Here is a 15,081-nt window from a genome sequence, read left to right on the forward strand (position 1 = left end):
GGTGAATACCCAGGGAGAACTCTGGGCTGCTGGAGCCTTGACCTCTCCTTCCCTTTCCTTATCTGTAGGGATCAGACACTGTTCTCTGCAGGGCAAGCACTGAGGAGCTCTTGTAGGAGTTCGAGAAGGTAGACTATTTCTTTTCTTTTTCTTTTCTTCTTTCTTTCTTTCTTCTTTTTTTGAGATGGAGTCTTGCTGTTGTCACCCAGGCTGGAGTGCAATGGCATGATCTTGGGTCACTGCAACCTCCACTTCCCAGGTTCAAGCAATTCTCTTTCCTCAGCCTCCTGAGTAGCTGTGATTACAGGCGCCCCCCCCCCCCCCACACACACACACTTGGCTAATTTTTGCATTTTTAGTAGAGATGGGGTTTCACCATGTTGGACAGGCTGGTCACACGAACTCCTGACCTCAGGTGATCCACCTGCCTCGGCCTCCCGAAGATTATAGGCATGAGCCACCGCACCTAGCCAAAGGCAGACTATTTCTGTGCTTGATGGATTGAAGGTGTTTTTCAACTCCGAAGGCAGTTAGACTCATACTTCTGTTTCTCAGAAGTGAAATACTAAAAGAACTCTAACAAATCTTCTCTTTTCCCTTTTCTTAACTTTGAGTGTTTTCAGTATTTTTGTATTCTATTACCAAGGGAATACTGTGGCTATTCCATAATTTCCGTGAGATGCAAACTCTTTCAGAAAGCCCAGACATTAGTCCAGGCCCTTTGCCCAGTAATCACACCTTGTTTACCTAATTCACATACCTGCCAGAGTGGTTGTACTGAGGTCTTCCCAAGTCGTGGAAGGAGTCCCGATAGCATGCACTGTCTGGAGCTGAGTCCTGCCTGCCCCACATTAGCATCTCACTCACACGCAGCTGTGGTCTCTCTCTGTTAGTCTGGGGATTCTAAATTGCATACACTGCCTTTCAGTCTACAGCCTGACAGCTCTCTCTCAGCCAAGCACTTGCATTTGGACAAGACTTCCAGCTTTAGACTTTGTTGTTTTCCTTAGGGGCCTAGTTTTTATGGAATTTCTTCCTACTGGGTAGCATTGTTGGCACACCTTGAATCCATTCTGCCACTCTTCTTGGCTTCAACCTCTGAGGTTGTGTGTTGGAAATACCTCGCATAGTCTACGAGAATAAAGATGAAAGAACATAAGGATATGGGCTATAGTTTTTAAATGCAGTGTTTCTTTTCTGTGGCTTGTGATACAAATTTGTAAGTGCACTCAAAATGGTACAGTTAAATACCTGCCATGAATTAGACCTGTTTGAGGCATATCTTAGTGCCTTAAAATAACCCACTTTTGAAATATCTAATTTATTATGTTTGCCAAATTTTAGGCAGATATAACCATTGCTTTGGTTAAGTGTCCCTCTGTATAGACAAAAAATACTTCAAATGTGAATTCCATGTTGTCTTCTATATCCATAGGGATTATAATAACTCTTCTTTACTACAACAAAGACGGGAACATATTATGTTTTATCTTAGTCCTTCCCGTAGCAGTGCCACTGTGAAATTAAAAAAAACAAAACCACTACATATTTTAGGTTCACCTGTTAGGTTGCTGCATGCTATCATATTTAGCCAAGCATAAGTTGTGCATTTTTATCCATTCTAACATCTCTGAAAGTGGCACCTTGGAATCCCAGGTTAGTCAGGGGCAGTTATGGTCTAGTTGCATAAAACTTTTTTGTTGGCACCTTCTGTAAGATCAGGCAAATGCTAGCAGCTGAGAGTCCTTGAAATATGGCTGTGAAAACTTGGGCAAGTTGATTAATTTCTTTAAGCCATGCATGAAAGGGGGATAAAATTTTGTTTCTTTCCCTCCTGGCACTGCTGTGAGATTTAAATGAAATATCATGTAAAGTACTACGATTTGCAAGTGTTTTCATCTAGTTTTTTCCTCCAGCATTATTACTCACAGGCAGTATGTTTATACTTTTTAGTTTCTTCAGATACTTTTATCTGTTTAAATCATTTATGTTTTGGATTTTTTTTCCCACTTATCTTCAGCATTGCATATTTATTATTGTTTTAACATTTATTGTACCCTTTATTACCTCTAGTAATGATCTGAATTTTTTTGGTGGGGGACAAGGTCTTACTATGTTGCCCAGGCCAGTCTCGAACTCCTGTCCTGAAGTGGTCCTCCCATCTCAGCTTCCCAAGTAGCTGGGACTACAGGTGCAAGCCACTGCACCTGCTAATGCTCTAAATTACTCTAGGAGAGTTAAAAACTAACGAACTTCAGTCTTTTGTGTCTGGGTAAACTTTAGTCTGTGGGATGTATTTGTCTTATGATTTCTTCACTCTTGGTAATTGTATATATATTTTATGGTAGTTACTTTTTTTTTTTTTTATTTGAGACAGGTTCTCCTTCTGTCACCCAGGCTGGAGTGTAGTTGTACGATCTTGGCTCACTGCAACGTCTGTCCCCTGGGCTCAAGTGATCCTCCCACCTGTCTCCCAAGTAGCTGATACCACAGGCGTGCACCACCACGCCCAGCAAATTTTTTTTTGTATTTTTAGTAGAGATGGAGTCTCACCATGTGGCCCAGGCTGGTCTCAAACTCCTGGAGCTTAAGCGATTCACTCACCTTGGCTTCCTAAAGTGTCAGGATTACAGGTGTGAGCCACCACTCCTGGCCTGCTTTATTCTTGTTGCATTAAAAAATTTCAGTTCATGGCCGGGCTTGGTGGCTCACGCCTGTAATCTCAGCACTTTGGAAGGCCGAGGTGGGCAGATTGCCTGAGGTCAGGAATTCGAGATCAGTCTGGCCAACATGGCTAAACCCCGTCTCTATTAAAAATGCAAAAAATTAGCCAGGCGTGGTGGCATGCGCCTGTAATCCCAGCTACTCAGGAGGCTGAGGCAGGGCAATTGCTTGAACCAGGGAGGTGGAGGTTGCAGTGAGCCGAGATCACACCACAGCACTCAAGCCTGGACAACAGAGAGAGACTCCTTTTCTCAAAACAAAAACAAAAACAAAAGTTAATTTTTATATTTTAAAATTAACTCATTGTTTTTAAAGCTAATAGTTTTAATAGGCCAGCCCACATAACAAAATTTGTATCAGACTTGTTTTTAGTGGGTAACATACGGAGACCTTGTGGTGTTTCTCTGTCATCTTCCCTGAAATTTCTCAGAGCTTTCAAGTTTAATTTTGGTCTTCATTTCAGTAAAAGGCAGGAGCAGAGCAGTCTTTATAGCTTTATAGCTTAAGGTTAGCCTTTTTAACAAGTGGTTAAGTGATAGTGAGACAGAGGGTGAGATGTGATGTGGCAGGGGGAGCCTTCTTTCCTGGGTGAGTGGAGGGAAGAAGGCTTTGAGGTGATACTAGTGCAGTACCATATTTGGGCTCTCGTTTGACTATTTGATAGCAAGCTTCTGTAACTTGTTATTGTGTCCGGAATTGGTGGGTTCTCGGTCTGACTGACTTCAAGAATGAAGCTGCGGACCCTCGCGGTGAGTGTTACAGTTCTTAAAGATGGCGTGTCCGGAGTTTGTTCCTTCAGATGTTCAGATGTGTCTGGAGCTTCTTCCTTCTGGTGGGTTCGTGGTCTTGCTGTCAGGAGTGAAGCTGCAGACATTTGTGGTGTTACAGCTCTTAAAGGCAGCGCATCTGGAGTTGTTTGTTCTTCCTGGTGGTTTCGTGGTCTCACTGGCCTCAGGAGTGAAGCTGCAGACCTTGGAGGTGAGTGTTACAGCTCATAACTGCAGTGTGGACCCAAAGAGTGAGCAGCAGCAGCAGCAAGATTTATTGCAAAGAGCGAAAGAACAAAGCTTCCACAGTGTGGAAGGGGACCTGAGCCGGTTGCGGCTGGTTGGCTGGAGCAGCCTGCTTTTATTCCCTTATCTGGCCCCGCCCACATCCTGCTGATTGGGCCATTTTACAGAGTTGATTGGTCTATTTTACAGAGAGCTGATTGGTCCAGTTTGACAGAGTGCTGATTGGTGCCTTTACAATCCTTGAGGTAGACACAGTCACAGAGTGCTAGTTAGCTAGATACAGGGTACCAGTTGGTGTCTTCACAAACCCTGAGCTAGACACAGAGTGCTGATTGGTGTATTTACAATCCTTGAGCTAAACAGAGTCACAGAGTGCTAGTCCTCCAAGTCTCCACTAGGTTAGCTAGATATAGAGTACCAACTGGTGTGTTCACAAACCTTAAGCTAGACACAGAGTGCTGACTGGTGTATTTACGATCCTCCGGCTACATATAAAAGTTCTCCAAGTCCCCATCCAGTTGAGGAGCCCAGCTGGCTTCACCCAGCGGATCCTGCACCAGGGCTGCAGGCTGAGCTGCCCGCTAGTCCTGAGCCTCGCCTGCACTCCTCAGCCCTTGGGCTGTGGATGGGACTGGGTGCGGTGGAGCAGGGGGCGGTACCTGTGGGGGAGCCCACCACAGCAGGGGGAGGAGCTCAGACATGGCAGATTGCAGGTCTGGAGCCCTGCCCCGTGGGGAGGCACCTAGGGCCTGGCGAGAAATGGCTGGCCAGCAGCGCGGGGGACCTGGCGCAACCTCCGCAGCTGCTGGCCTGGGTGCTAAGCCCCTCACTGCCCTGGGCCAGCGGTGCTGGCGGGCAGCTCCGTGTGCGAGCCCTCCGAGCCGGCCCCCACCCCCACCCCCGAGAGAACTCAAACCGTCCCCCAGCTTAGCCTTCGTTCCCACCTGCTGCATCTCCCTCCACACCTCCCTGCAAGCAGAGGGAAGAGGCTCTGGCCTCAGCCAGCTCAGAGAAGGGCTCCCAGGGTGCTGTGGCGGACTGAAGGGCTCCTCAAGCACCGCCAGAGTGGACCCGAGGCCTGAGGCTGAGGAGGCGCTGAGAGTGAGGGCTGCTAGCACATTGTCACCTCTCACTAACACCAGCAATTGGGTTTTTGACTCAAAGGTTGAAATTTCTCATCTATAACTTAGGAAACTTAAGTTTTCCTCTGTCTTAAAATGCTTTGATCAGTAATTCTAAACTACTTATACTTGTCATCTTTTAAAATTTTTCTTAAAGATACTTAGACTACATTCCGCTGTATTTGAATTCCATTTCAATTTTCAACTAAGTGCAATGTGGTCAATCTGCTGCAGATATTTAAATCAATGGGTTTCTTCCCATTTAAAATGAATTGTACCAGGTTGACAAACATTGAATTTTTGTTAGTTGTTTCCAAATCTCCACTAGGGTACTTAATCAGGATTTGAGACAGAGAATAGTGTTGCTTAATAGTTTGAGTTGCAAATGAAATTCTCAGCCCTTTTTGGCTGCTGTCTCAGAGAGATTGATCCAACCAGCATTTATTGAATAGATCTTATGTGATAGGCCACAGAAAGAGAGATACAAAGGTGAGCGAAATGAGATATGCTGCCTTTGGGGAGCTTACGGCTGAACAGGGGAGAAAGTCGTTAATTAAATAACTCAATAAATGTAACATTCTAACTGTGAACATTGTTAATGAAGTAGAGGTTCTTCATTGATCCTATAAAGAACTATGAATGTGGAATTTCCTCTGTCAGGATGGTCAGATGGTTGAGGAAGAATTAGTTAGCCTAGAAGGGGAAGGAAGAGTGTTGCAGGCAGAGAATACCATATAAATAGGCTGTGGTGGGAAGGTGCTGGGAGGTCTGAGGGGACTGAAGAAACACTGCTGTTGCTGGACTATAGAGAGAGGGGTAGTACAAAATGAGGTGGGATAGACACATAGGGCCTTGTAAGCTGTATTAAATGAGTATCTTGAGGTTTAATTTAGGCACCATAAAATTCACCTGTTACAAGTGTACAATTCAGTGATTAGTAAATTTGAAGCAGTGCGGCATCATTGTAATCCAGTTTGAGACATTTCCTTTGCCCCCAAAGTTCCCTCTTGCCCATTTGCAGGTCATATCATACCCACAACTACACCCACCATGAGGCAATCACTGATCTGCCTTCTCAGCTTTCTCAAGACACTTTATAAAAACAGAATTGTATAATATATAGTCTTTTGTGTCTGACTTGTTTCAATTTGCATAGTCTTTGAGGTTCATCCATGCTGTAGTGTATATGATTGGTTTGTTCCTTTTAATTGCTGAATAGAATTTCATTGTATAGATAAGCCACATTTTTATCTATTCTTTAGTTGGTGGACATTTGGGATATTCCCAGTTTTGGGCTATTACGAGGAATGCCGCTATGCACTTTCATATGTGTGTCTTTTTGTGGACATATGTTTTCATATCTCTTGGATGAATTCCAAGGACTGCAGTTCCTGGGTCATATGATAAGTTTATGTTTAACTTTTCAAGAAACTGCTAGACTGTTTTCCGAGTATCTATACCGCTTTATATTCTCACCAGAAATACGTGAGAGATCTAATTTTTCTATATCAAACAATTAGTATTGACTGTCTTTTTGATTGGAGCCATTCTAGTGTTTTTGGTAGTAGCCATTCTAGGGGGGGTATAGTGGTATATTATTGTGGTTTTAATTTGCAGCATCTTTTCCTGAGTTTATTAGCTATTCATATGTCTTCATTATTTTATTTTATTTTTTTTGAGACAGGGTCTCACGCGGTTGCCCAGAATGGAGTATATTGCTCACTGTAGCCTCGAACTCATGGGCTCAAACCACCCTCTTGCCTCAGCCTCCCGAATGACTAGGACTACAGGCACATATATATGAGAGCCTGGCTGTCATATATCATCTTTGATGAAACGTCTGTTAATATATTTTGTTTATTTTAAAATTATGTTGTTTGTCTTATGTAGGAGTTCTTTATTCTAGATACAAGTCTTTTATCAGATATATGATTGTCAAGTATTTTTTCCCCAGTCGTTGGCTTATCTTTTGTTTTATTAATGGTATCTTTTAAAGTGCAAAAGTTTTGAATTCAATAAAGTCTGATTTATCAATATTTTCTTTTTAAATAACATCTGCAAAGGTGGGCATTCAAGCCAAAGTTATGGATTAAATCACCCAGGAAAAGGGAGCACAGAATGAGAATCAGAGAGGGTTAAATGAAACTTTGAGGAATCTCTGCATACAATGTCATACTATAGGAGATAGATCTGCAGAGGTGGAGATGGAGCAGGAGGAACACTAGGACGGTGTTAGGTCATTTAAGTCAAAAGAGTATTTGAAGACTAGGAAGAGAGTAAAAGTATCAAGTCAAATAACATGAGGGCTGCAAAACAATTTTTAGGCTTAATATGGAGAGCATTGTAGACCTTACTGTACAGAAGCCAGATTGTAGTTAGTTGAAATGTGTATAGAAAGTGAGGAAATGTTGAATGTGAGTGTAGACACCTTTTCCTAGAAAAGTAGTATAGATGGGACAGTAGCGGGATATGAATGAGGAGTCAAGTGAAGTTTTCTTGCTTTCTTTTTCAAATTTTTAATGAGACAAGATAATCTATTTATTATCTAAATAATGATCCAGGAATAATGCCACTTTTGGAAAGTGTGTGGCATTAGGTGTTGATCCATTTAAGGTCACATGAGTCTCATACCTGTTATTCTTTTCATACTTTCTCTCCACTGAGTTCTTCAAAATATCTTCAAAATCTAAAAAATAAAAGTAATATGTGTACTAAAATACATGTAATAAAAGTAATACATTTCATTTTGAAAAATGAATTGTAAGCCCAAACTCTCTTATTCAAAACTCTAGGATTAGAAATATTTTGGAATTTAGAAATTCTTAGGTTTTTAGACAAGTAATCTGCTACATATACTGTAAATTATCAGATACTCCTATCGAGGCTTGGAGTAAGATGCCTTACTCAAATGCGCTATTTCTGCATTGAAGTATATATAATACTTACACTAAGTAGCATAAGTATAGTTTTGAGTAGCTTCCTGTCAGTTCAGATCAGGTTTTGGCCCCAAGGATTTCAATCAAGTTTTTTGTTGTTGTTGTTGTTGTTGAGACGGAGTCTCACTCTGTTGCCCAGGCTGGAGTGCAGTGGGGCGGTCTTGGCTCACTGCAAGCTTTGCCTCCTGGGTTCACACCATTCTCCTGCCTCAGCCTCCCAAGTAGCTGGGATTACAGGTGCCCATCACCATGCCCGGCTAATTTTTTGTGTTTTTAGTAGAGACAGGGTTTCACCATGTTAGCCAGGATAATCTCCATCTCCTGACTTTGTGATCCGCCCGCCTTGGCCTCCCAAAGTGCTGGGATTACAGGCATGAGCCACCGCGCCTGGCCTAGGAGTTCAATTAAGTTTTAGTGTTAATAAGCAAGGGTAGAGTGGTTTTTAAAAATTTTTAATTTTTGATAGTTTTCTGAATTTTAGAACTGTGATTAGGAACTTGATGTACCCAATGTCCTAGAATGAAAAACAGTAGTCCTTTGCTCTGGTCCTCCACAGTCTAAAGCATTGTTGTTGGAATGGGCAGACTCTTCCCCATAGGCAGCCACATGTGTCTTCTGAGAGTTGCTTTCATGTTTTCAAATAATATGTTCATACTGTTTCTTGACTTACAAACATTAGCTATTATCTGTTGACTTCCTTTTTTATCCAACCTTCCCTCTTCCCATCCTCCCAGTTTGGTTATCTCAGTGTTGCTTATATCATCGTAATGTTTACACTGTTGTCCATGTTGAAATTTGTACTGTTCATTTTAAAGCCAAATTATTACATTTTCTTTCTTCTATAGTTTTTGTTGTTGTTAGTATTGCTTTATATTTTCACTTGCATAATTTTTATTATTCATATCGTTAGTTCTTTTTAGGTATCCATGATTGTACGTGTCACTCCATCTTTGCTGTTGAGCTACCATGCCTGCCCCAAGATACAGGTTTTCTTATGTTAGGTATTGATATTGTATTTTAGCATTTATTTGTAGTACGTAATGACATAAATGACTGATTCTCTCCATGTATGTTCATGTGTCTTGATATACTGGTGACTCCCAATATGCATTTGTGAACATGTCTTTGGTTTCTTTCTTTTTTTTTTTTTTTTTTTGAGATGGAGTCTTGCTCTTGTTGCCCAGGCTGGAGTGCAATGGTGCATTCTCCGCTTACTGCAACCTCTGCCTCCCGGGTGCAAGTGATTCTTCTGCCTCAGCCTCCGCAGTAGCTGGGATTACAGGCCGCCACTACCACGCCCAGCTAATTTTTGTATTTTTAGTAGCGACTGGGTTTCACCACATTGGCCAGGCTGGTCTCAAACTCCTGACCTTGTGATCTGCCCGCCTTGGCCTCCCAAAGTGTTGGGATTACATGCGTGAGCCACCGCCTGGCCTATGTCTTTGGTTTCTTAAAGGCATGTGAAGCTCAGTCTGTCCACGTTGAGCTTACCTCCTTCCCCTGCTGCTTTTCTGTGCATCTCTGTCATGTGAGTACACAGCCAGAAACCATGGGACAGTTTAGATCCCTCACTAGGTTATGTTAGTCCTGCTTTTCAAATGACCTCACTTCTCCCTCCATATCCACTGCCTTAAGTCTGGCTTTGATCATTCAGTGCTGATATCTAGAATTGATCTCCTCACTCCTTTTACTGCTTTTTCTCTTTCTGTTTCTGCTAGCTGCTGTGCATGGACTTCTCATTTTTTACATGAAATTTACTCCCTATAAAAACAGGCTTAGCTTCAAGTTGTTGATTCTAACAATGCCAGTCAGGATGTTAAGATACAATTTACAGCAGGGAGGAGCAGGGTGCTGCTGGAGAGTCTGGCACCCTGCAAACAAGGGTACAGTGAGGCATGTGAACTCTTCCTGGGGTGGCCATTCCTCTGAGACGCTGCAGCTGGCATTTGTCTTCTCCTAGCTCCCCGCATTATTTGTCCAAAGCATTGTTGTTGGAATGGGCAGAATCTTCATTTATGTTGATCTCTGGAAAGAGCATAGAACAGTTTGACTGTGAAGCCATACTGGTTGTCTTCAGCATTGGCCTTTCCTACCACTCTCCTTTTAGGAAGGGGATGTCAACCTTGCTTCCTCTCAGAGTCAAGCTGCTTATGTATTGCACATAAATGTTAGAAAGGATTCACGGTCCCAGTTGTATAAATCTGTGTTTGACTGAGGCATAGGAGGTCAGAAAATAGTTCTGGAAAAACAAAGCAAACCTGCAGGTTTTTGTAATGCAGTGAGAGAAATCACTGCAAATGCCTGGGAAAGCCTGCCGGCAGATGTGCTGATGTTAAGAGCACCTATGTTTCACTCTTGTCACCCAGGCTGGATTGCAATGGTATGATCTCGACTCACTGCAACCTCTGCCTCCCGAGTTAAGCAATTCTTCTGCCTCAGTCTCCCAAGCAGCTGGGATTATAGGCACCCACTACCACACCTGGCTAATTTTTGTATTTTTAGTAGAGATGGGGTTTTGCCATGTTGGCTAGGCTAGTCAAGAACTCCTGACCACAGGTGATCCACCCGCCTTGGCCTCCCAAGTGCTGGGATTACAGGCGTGAGCCATCGCACCCAGCCTGGACACAGTCTTATTTGATCTTCACAGAAACCCTGTGAACTGAGTGGACATGATTACCCTTCCCTTTTACAGATGAGGAGACCAAACAGCTTAGAAATGCATCAGTTTGCCCAACATCCACAGTTAGAGCCAGGATTTGAACTTAGGTTTGTGATTGCTGACTTTGTACTCTTTCTATTGCCTTCTCAAAACTGGAAGGGTGAGTGAGATAGGGCAACAGTAGCCATCTCCTACTTAGGAGGCCTACTTAGCATAATTTTTTAAAGGTTCATCCATATTGTGGCATGTGCCAGTACTTTATTTCTTTTTATTGCTGAATATGATTCTGTTGAATGGGTATAGCTTATTTGATTTATCCATTCATCATATGATGGACATTTAGGTTGTTTCCACCTTTTGGCTATTATGAATAATGTGATACATTCATGGACAAGTTTTCGTGTGAGGAAATGTTTGCATTTCTCTTGGATGTGTATACCCTAGGAGTGAAGTTGTTGGGTCATACGATATTTAACATTTTGAGAAAGAGCCAGACTATTTTTCAAAACTGCTACATAGATCCCCACTAGCAGTATATGAGGGTTTCAGTTTCACAACATCCTTGCCAACACTTAACTGTTTGTCTTTAATTATGAACATAATTAAAGTAATATCTGATAGTTTTGATTTGTATTTCCATGATGGCTAATGATGTTGATTAACCCATTTTTCATTGGGTTATTTGTCTTTATTATTATTATTATTATTTTGGTGGAGATGGGGCCTCGGTATGTTTCATACACTGGTTTTGAACTCCTGGCCTGAAGCAGTCCTCCTACCTCAGCCTCCCAAAATGCTGAGATTATAGACGTGAACTACTTGCACCTGGCTTTGCCCTTATGTTATTGAGTCGTAAGAGAGTTCTTTATGTATTCTAGATACAAGTCCCTTATTACATATATGATTTGTAAACTTTTTCTTCTATTCTGTCATTTGTCTTTTACACTTTTTTTTTTTTTAAATAGAGGTTGAGTCTTGCTGTATTGCCCAGGCCATTCTTGAGTTCCTGGCCTCAAGATATTCTCTTGCCTTGGCTTCCCAAAGTTCTGGGATTATAGGTGTGAACCACTATGACTGGCTGTTTTTTCCCTTTCTCAGTGGTGTCTTTTGAAGCACAAAAGTTTTTATTTTGATGATGTGTAGTTTGTCTATTTTTTTCTTTGTGTGAGGAAGAGATCCAAATTTCTTTTGCATGTGGCTATCCAGTTGTCCCAGCACCATTTGTTGAAAACAGTACTCTTTCCCTAAGGAGTGATCTTGGCACCCTTCTTGAAAATCAGCTGACTATAGATACGTGGGTTTATTTCTGAACTCTAAATTCTATTCCATTGATATATCTATTCTTATTCCAGTACCACACAGTCTTAATTACTGTTCCTTTGTCGTAAGTTTTGCAGTCTGGAAATGTGAGCTCTCCAACTTTGTTCTTTTTCGAGATTGTTTTGGCAGATCTGAGTCCCTTGAATTTTATATAAATATTCAAATGAGCTTGCCAAATTTCTGTAAAGAAGTCAGCTCAGTTTTTGATAGAGATTGCTTTGACTCTCTGTATCAACTTGGGAAGAATTGCCATTTTAACAATATTAAGTATTTTGATCCATGAACATGGGGATCCATTTCTAGTTTCCTCAACAACCAGCTTTGGCAGTATCTCTTCTAGATGTGGATGTTCATGTTAGGTGTGCTGTATATTGCAAGTTAGCATTAGTCAAATTGAAGCCCTCATGCCTGGATTGTCAGGCATAGTGCTGAGGTTTAACTGTTACTCTTATGTAAAGATTAATTTAGTTGATATAAAAGATGTCTGGAAATTATGCAAAGAAAATAATGTGAGTAATATATGATTATACTCTTCATGTAAATCTTCACATAAAAAATGGTATGGCCTGTTTTATGGTTTGTTTGTAAACTCATTTTTATCCTAAATATGTCTGGCATAGGAGAGAGATTGTTTCAGGCAAACTTGTAAGTCTGTTGCCTTGTGGTGGTGGTACATATCAGAAGACTAACTTTAGTGGTAGTGAGGAGGGATGTCCTTCAAAACCGCAAAAATTGTGAGACCCTCTCGCATCTGTGTTTCCGTGCCATAAATAGCCCTTCTCAGGCTTGTCATGGGCATGTACCAATGATGTAATAATGATGATTATATGAGAAGCACCACAGGTAGCTACTGGCATGATAGGTATAGGGCTCTGGGTATGGTCAGTTTGACTAAGTATTCCAAGAGGCCCCATGGAGTTTGTCATCTGTAACAGAGGACTTTAGTGCATTAGTGATGAAAAAACTGCTTACCACTGCCTATTGTGATCTCTCAGGGAGTACAAGGCAGCTCCGCAGTAAGTGCCTCTTGTCTTGTGTGATGTGCTTGAATACAAACATTCAGACTGTTTCTTTGGCACAGTAGTGCTCCATCTTCCTCATCAAAGGCTTGAAACAGAGTAGATGGTGTGTGATATCTGGACACTAACATCACCTATTCTGTTTTCCTTTTTTTGTTGTTATTATCAATGATCACTCACCTGCTTACTGTAAAACTAGACTTTATAAACAGATTATTGTTTTAGCTAATTTTCTTCTATGTGTTGATCCCTCCCAGTTTTTGTTCCTTTTTGTTGTTCATTGATTCTAGAGTTGTGTGAAGGAAGCCATTTTGTGAGTCTTGGTGCCCCTCTGCTTGCTTAGGGACACTACCAAGAGTTGGCACCAGTCTTACAAACGCCTGCGTTTGATCCAGAGTAGAGTTTTGGGAGAGGTAGAGTAAGTGACTGCTTATCAAATGTGACCTTGGGGTTGTCAGGCCCTGTTGTTTACCCTGCATTTTCCTACTGCCTCACTTGTCCCCACCCCCTATCCCACCACATGGTTAATAAATGAAAATCTCCAAATTCAAGATTCATTCTTTTGGTTGAAGGCTTCCATTTTCTGTTAAAATTTGAACAAAATGAAACATTTTACTACATTAAATCGTCTGGATAATTTACATTTAACTGGTTTTGTATACAGAGTTGGATAGATCTCAGTTGGTAAGTGGGGAGAGAGAACAACACACAAGTCAATTATTAGACATTTTGGGGGATGCGTAAGAGAAAACCAGAAAAAGGGCAGAGGTACCTGGAATCACTGAAGACATCTTATGCATACACTTTAGGTTATTTTACCTAAAGGCAGCCTTTCTCATGGTTCTCAGGAATGTCATGGTGACCCTTCATATTCTCTAGGAAACCCTTTACAGCAGTATTTGGCAAACTACAGTCTTGTGGGCCAAATCTAGCCTGCTGCCTATTTTTGTAAATAAAGTTTTATTGGTACATAACTACTCTCATTCATTTACACTCTCTCTCTCTCTTTTTTTTTTGAGACGGAGTCTTGCTCTGTTGCCCAGGCTGGAGTACAGTGGTGCGATCTCGGCTCACTGCGAGCTCTGCCTCCTGGGTTTGTGCCATTCTCCTGCCTCAGCCTCCTGAGTAGCTGGGACTACAGGCGCCTGCCACCATGCTAGGCTAATTTTTTGTATTTTTAGTAGAGATGGGGTTTCACCGTGGTAGCCAGGATGGTCTCGATCTCCTAACCTTGTGATTCGCCTGCCTCGGTCGCCCAAAGTGCTGGGATTACAGGCATGAGCCACTGCACTTGGCCCATTTACACACTCTCTATGGGTGCTTTCATGCCACAGTGGCAGAGTTAATTAGCTGGAACAGACTTGGACCACAGTGCCTAAAATGTGTATCTTGCGCTTTATAGGAAATGTTTGCCAACAGCTCATGTAAAGTCTATACTTTTGGAAGGTTAAGTATGGATCATAGATATCTTGAATTTAATTTGGACTTCCTAACCTCTGATCTCACCATTATGTGGACTCACAGGCAGTGGTTTTAAGGAAAGATCACTGCTTATTTCAGGACAAATGCTTGGTCGTGATAAAAAAAGTTTAACTTCAAAAATATTCTTAAAATAAATGGTGTCACTGCTTTGTTTTAAACCTAAGTAGCCAATGGAAGATTAATCTCTGATTATATGTGTACATGATCCACCTGCCTCTTTCAGGTGGTGCCATCTTATTATGAGAAATGTTAGAATTTTCCCCTTAGACATTCATCTTCTATTGTTTTTGAAGACCAAACATTTATGTCACCATAACTTATTTAAATATACATATGAATATAAATATAAAATGGTAAGCTCACTCTTGGAAATTTAAAGTGTTGTAGCTGAGTTATGTTTATTCTCTCTTCATTTTCTCTCAGCTTGAAATCCATGGCCCAAAATGACTCTACCAGTGGAGACTCTCTTCTGTGAAGACAACAACCAGATAGGAGGTTGGGATGAGCATGCCACTGCATCAGATCTCTGCCATTCCATCCCAGGATGCCACCTCTGCTAGAGTCTACAGAAGTAAGACCAAAGAAAAGGAGAGGGAAGAACAGGTACTGGGAGAATATCTTTTTTAGTTTCATTACTTTTATTAAATTTTTATTAAAGATGACCTAGAACAATGCTTAAACTCTAAAGGTCAGGTTTTCTCTGTTAATATACTGATAAGCACACAAATAGTTGTACTCAGAAGGAATTGTCTTTTTGTAGATTTCTAGGTTTTCAGATTTTGGTGTAAACTGTTATGCTTATAAATG

General features: G+C 41.5%; 1 protein-coding gene across 13 annotated transcripts in view; it reads left to right on the top strand.

Annotated features, from left to right (window-relative positions):
- MARCHF8 (membrane associated ring-CH-type finger 8) overlaps positions 1 to 15,081 on the top strand; it is a 139,721-nt gene that overhangs the window by 39,128 nt on the left and 85,512 nt on the right. For 9 of the 13 annotated variants that reach the window (XM_017962767.3, XM_017962766.3, XM_017962772.3 and 6 more), the window contains one exon: positions 14,698 to 14,877. In XM_017962767.3, the coding sequence (XP_017818256.1) occupies positions 14,776 to 14,877 (102 nt within the window). In that variant the 5' untranslated portion in view covers positions 14,698 to 14,775. Of the gene's footprint in view, positions 1 to 8,651; positions 8,796 to 11,616; positions 12,790 to 12,830; positions 12,899 to 14,697; positions 14,878 to 15,081 lie in introns of those variants that run through there. The other 4 variants (XM_009214336.4, XM_003903602.5, XM_003903601.5 and 1 more) reach the window with 4 other exon arrangements.

The sequence above is a fragment of the Papio anubis genome, chromosome 11, assembly GCF_008728515.1.
Source record: "Papio anubis isolate 15944 chromosome 11, Panubis1.0, whole genome shotgun sequence".
Classification (NCBI taxonomy): domain Eukaryota; kingdom Metazoa; phylum Chordata; class Mammalia; order Primates; family Cercopithecidae; genus Papio; species Papio anubis.